General features: G+C 49.4%; 1 protein-coding gene and 1 long non-coding RNA gene across 4 annotated transcripts in view; one reads left to right on the plus strand and one right to left on the minus strand.

Annotated features, from left to right (window-relative positions):
* The window catches only part of PHYHIP (phytanoyl-CoA 2-hydroxylase interacting protein), a 10,764-nt gene continuing 6,084 nt past the window's right edge, over positions 1-4,680 (minus strand). For both annotated transcript variants that reach the window (XM_007476472.3, XM_016422299.2), the window contains exons 4-5: positions 3,841-3,958; positions 1-2,401 (exon numbers count right to left, since the gene is read on the minus strand). In XM_007476472.3, coding sequence (XP_007476534.1) covers positions 1,867-2,401; positions 3,841-3,958 — 653 coding nt within the window. In that variant the 3' untranslated portion in view covers positions 1-1,866. The remainder of the gene's footprint in view (positions 2,402-3,840; positions 3,959-4,680) is intronic.
* The window catches only part of LOC103095420 (uncharacterized), a 27,665-nt gene continuing 26,937 nt past the window's right edge, over positions 3,953-4,680 (plus strand). For both annotated transcript variants that reach the window (XR_008915582.1, XR_001622492.2), the window contains exon 1: positions 3,953-4,388. This is a non-coding gene — a long non-coding RNA (uncharacterized LOC103095420). The remainder of the gene's footprint in view (positions 4,389-4,680) is intronic.

Genomic DNA, 4,680 nt, shown 5'->3' on the forward strand with positions numbered 1-4,680 from the left:
TTCTGGCGGTAGTGGTTTATTGATGCACATTGTAAGCATAGCACAGGCAGGCCATCAGCAAAGGTCAGACACATGGACTGGGGCAGAGGGGAAGGACCTCTTGCTGGCATTGTAGTAAGCAGAGGGAGCAGAAAGGGCCAGAAGTGTCTATGTCCTCTCTTCTTCCAAGCATCTTGGAGCCCAATCCATTCATACCAGCTCCCTTCAGTCCCATGCCAGGGACACCAGTCTTTTAACCATTCATCCTTCCATCTGGAGATAAAGTTGCCTTGTTCTCAGAAAAGTGTCTGCTATGCCTTTAGCTCAGTTATCTCCTTGTCTCTAAAAGTTGCTGTCACCTCCTTATCTGCCTGATTTAAGCTCTGACCTCCCCTTAACTACCAATCCCAAGGGATTCACCTGCCATGAAACACCTTCCTAGAAGTCTACCGCTGACCTGTGATCACATTCAAGAAACAATTATGTAAAATCACTGGGAAGCCCCAAGAGGCTTACCCAAGCTTGCCATGTTTTCCTTGGGAGTCTCAAGTAACCTCAAGGGAAGGGAGACACCATGCCCAACTGGGACCTGCTCTGGCAAAATCCAAGGGGCCCTGGTGGGCTATGCTAGATTCCTTCCAATGAAAAGAAACAGCCTGGGCAGATGGTTATGGGAGAAGCCACGGTTTGACTTATGCACAGGTACAACACAAGCACAGCAGGCAACCCTGGCAAACAGAGAGTGAAGCAGCCTAGCTGGGCATGGTGCCTGGAGCCCCCTGGAGGAAAGTTTGTGGCACTCCAGCTCCATGCTGGCCTTGATTGGGATACAGAGTCCATTCCTGGCTGAAGAAGGGGCATTTCATAGTACCAGTGCTTTCCTTACCCCTTGCTTTCCATCCTCAACCCCAATTATAGTCCAAGTTCTGCTGCTCTGGAACAAAGGGGTAGGTGCCTCAGGGCATACCGGCTCCCAGGAGGGAAAAGGTTAAAACAAAACAAAACAAAACAAAAAACAGCTAAAAAAAAACAGCTAAGTGCCCATAAGGCGTAGAAAAAGAAAGAAGGCCCCTATTCTGGGAAACAGGGGACCCTGGGGACAGGGTTGGTAGGGGGTAGCCATTCCTAGGGATATAGCAGGGGCAAGGGAGATAGCCAGAGTCACATTGAAAGGGGACTATTTATAGAGGAAAGAGGTCTGTGCCAGGAGGTGGGAGCTGCTTAGGGACTAGTTATTTGAGTGACCTGCTCAAAAAAAGACATAGGAGAGTTTCTTGGTTGGCTCTGGGTTAAGGGGGGCTGGGGCTGAGGAGAAGAACTCCCAGAGCCTCCCTACACATCTTGCCTGGAAATAAGCATCAGGAGGGGTAAACATCAGGAAGATGGGATCCAATGAGTCTTCAAGGGGGCTGGGATTTTATACCAGAGACCCTAATAGGAACTAGGACAGTTCTACCCAGGGGCAGGCAAGAGTAAAGTGGGAACAGCAAAACTGGGAGACTAGAGGAGAAAAGAAGCCTCCAAAAAAGCCTGCCCACCCACACCTGGCCAACACCTTTGCCAACTCCATCAGACGCTGGGTGGGCCACCCTTATGGAAGCAATAGTCGGGCCCTTCTGAACAAGAAAGGATTTTTGTGACTTGCTTCCGGTGGGAGTGAGACTGCCAGCTGAAAAGGGGATGCTTTCACACAGGCTCCCTCTATCTCATTAGTATTGGGAGTGAGGGCAGCATGGCATGAGAATGGGGATCAGGAGGAGACAAGAGAGAAGCCCAGCTCCCTAGACCGCTGTCAACTGAGGTTTCCTCCCATGTGCCACTTCTCTCTCCCTTGTCCTCTCCATGTCAGTCCCCTCCTGACTCACCCCCGGATCCCCCTAGGAGTCCCTAGCGCCCCACACTGATATTGCAGGTCTTGCAGCTGGGGTCTTTCTTGGCATCAGCAGTTGAAAGGCTCATCAGCTGGTGCCCACTGATTTCACCCAGAGTGCCAAGCGACAGGTCGACTGGTTCCGTGTAGATGAGCTCCAGAATGAGATCCTGGGCATGACGGAAGACCAGCTCTCCGTCTTCCACACTGCAGGTCAGGAACTTGTTGCAGGCAATGTCCAGAAGGGGAAGACGGTCCCGGCAGAAGCGGTCACCCTGGGAGCCTTTGGGGGCCAGTACCAGAATGGCATAGTGGTAGGCTGTGTACATACAATAAAAGTCTGCAAAGTAGAGGTTGGTGCTGGGGTTAAAGAGGCGCTGGGCTGGAATCTGGAAGCGCCATCGGCCATAGGGGGAGTCCTGAGGGGGCTGGCCGGTGTTGAACTCAGTGTTACAGCTGAAGAAGACACCGTGGAGCATACCACTGGTAGGAGAGCCATGGCTGCCGCTGTTGTCCTTCAGGTAAGGCTGAAGCATGTTCCCACAGTGAGTCCTGCCGGGCCAGGGGGGAGGTTGGGGAGAGAATGGGGGTCTGTTAGTGGCCCTTTGCTGCTTTGTGGGGAAAAAGAGGAGGAAACTACTTGTGCCAGCTCCTAGGCTCTGCCATGGGGACCACTAGCGCTTTCAAGACAAATGTAGAAGCATAACATGTTAGAGCTGGAAGTTCTCACAACTCGTAGGTGATCTAAATTAATCCCCTCACTTTATAAACCAAGGAGACAGCACTGCACAAAGGGGACAAATGGCTTGCCCAAAGCCAGCCTGAAAGATAGCTAATAATAATGCTATATGGTGCCTTAAGGTTTGCAAAAGCACTTTATGAATATCTCTCCTGCAGTCCCAAAAATAACCCTGAGACTTGGGTGTCATTGTTATCCCCATTTTATAGTTAAAGAAATTGAGCCACAGAAAGATTAAGTGATTTGCCTAGGGTCACACAGCTGCTTAATGTTGGAGCTCTATATACTGCAAGAGCTACTCAGCTGCACCCGAGTCTTAGAGCTCAGCTCTTCTCTCTCCCATTCCAGGGTTCTCTCCATTGTACCTGCCTGGCTTCCCCAGGGCGTTTCGGCTTCTAAAAGATGCCAGTAGACTATCCCCCAGAAACAGAACCATACTTACACAGTGCCTGACATATAGTAGACACTTAATAATGCATCTCGACAGACTGATTAGAACAAAATTAAGATGTTGAAGCCAATGCTATATAGCAGATAGAGCTCTGGCTCTGGGCTCAAATTCCACCTCTGATAATTACTACTCATGTGACCTCACACAAATTAGGTAATTGCTCTGTGCTTCAGTTTCAGAGATTCCTTCCAGTTCTAAATCTATGACCCTAACTCATTCTCTCAGCCCTCTGTCCCTCTCTGAAGCTAATGACAATAATAATAATTTTTTTAACATTTAGGCAGTCTACTAATCCACCACCCAAAGGCGTACACTTTTAATAGTTTTTCTAGTAGTGCGGATAAATTAACATCAACACTCTTTATTAAGGACATACATTTGGGAGACAGTGGATGTGTTCAGGATTAAAGGTCAAATTGGGGAAGAGAGTGAAGCTCATTGGTCCACATGGGGATCGAGCCCATAACTTTAGTATGGCAGAGCTAAATAGGATGGACACTGAGACACACGTGGACATGCACGCATGCACACTCTCGCTCTCTTTCTCTCTCATATATATACTCATGCTGGATGAGGCCCCACATGTCTCAGATTTCCTGAACTCAACTGAAGATGCTGAAGTAACTCCTGCCAGGGGTAATTAGAAAGAGGGGTTATCCATTACACACAGAGATAAGAGGGTTCCAGGGCAAGGACTAGGGGGAGGAAAAGACTGACTCAAAAGAGGGAGAAGAAATAACTAGAAGGCATGAAATAAATGATCCCATATGGAAACCTCTGGGGAACCCAAACATACTGTACCTGGCATGCTGGAAGTACTCCTTGTGTTGGTTCCGGTAGAAGACAGAGAATCGGAGCATACGCCCAGCGATCTGTTCTGCCTTCTCTTGAAGCTGTGCCAAATGCTCTTTGGCATAATCTATAAGGAGTCCAAGTGAGCCCAAGGGTGTCATACCAGCTGGGGGCCTTTTGCTTCAAAACCCCTCCCCAATTATGACCAACCAGATCCCCAGGACAACTGGCTGTATCCTGGATTTTCGGCAGGTTCATTAACAGATGACCCCAGGCCCTGATCAAAACACCAGATCAGCCTCTGCTTTGGACATTGCTTGCCACTCTCGTCCATGCCTTTCCTTTTTTTTCCTTCTTAATTTCTTTCCCCTCATCCTCCCCCCCCCCTTTTTCTTCTGTCCCTGAGGAGAATAGCTGGAGTAAGGCTCACAGCTCTGAGCACCTAAGGGAGCCTCTCTTCCTGGGAGTAACTGAACTAGAAGAGGCCCCCAGAGAACAGAACAACAAGGAGACATTTCGGGGGTATGATCCCTCCTGACACCCTTCAAGTCACACTAGTAAGAGAACTCTGGCAATGGAAAAGGAGAATTTTGTGGAGAAGGCCCACAGGGAGCCAGATGTGTGTACTGTCCTCTCTTCATCCCATTGCTGTGTCTGGGAAGGGGGGGGATGCTGAATCTACTATTTTCCATGTGGAAAAGTCAGAGGAACTGGGATAGTTGGGAATGTGGCCCATTGGACAAAAGCCAGGGAACTAGGGCTCGGGGAGCTCATTTGAAGATGCTGTTGGGGAGTCATGCCTTTGGGCCTGAAGGGGGAGTTGCTCCGGTCTTAGGGGCCCTTATTTAC

Source organism: Monodelphis domestica, chromosome 1, assembly GCF_027887165.1.
Source record: "Monodelphis domestica isolate mMonDom1 chromosome 1, mMonDom1.pri, whole genome shotgun sequence".
Classification (NCBI taxonomy): domain Eukaryota; kingdom Metazoa; phylum Chordata; class Mammalia; order Didelphimorphia; family Didelphidae; genus Monodelphis; species Monodelphis domestica.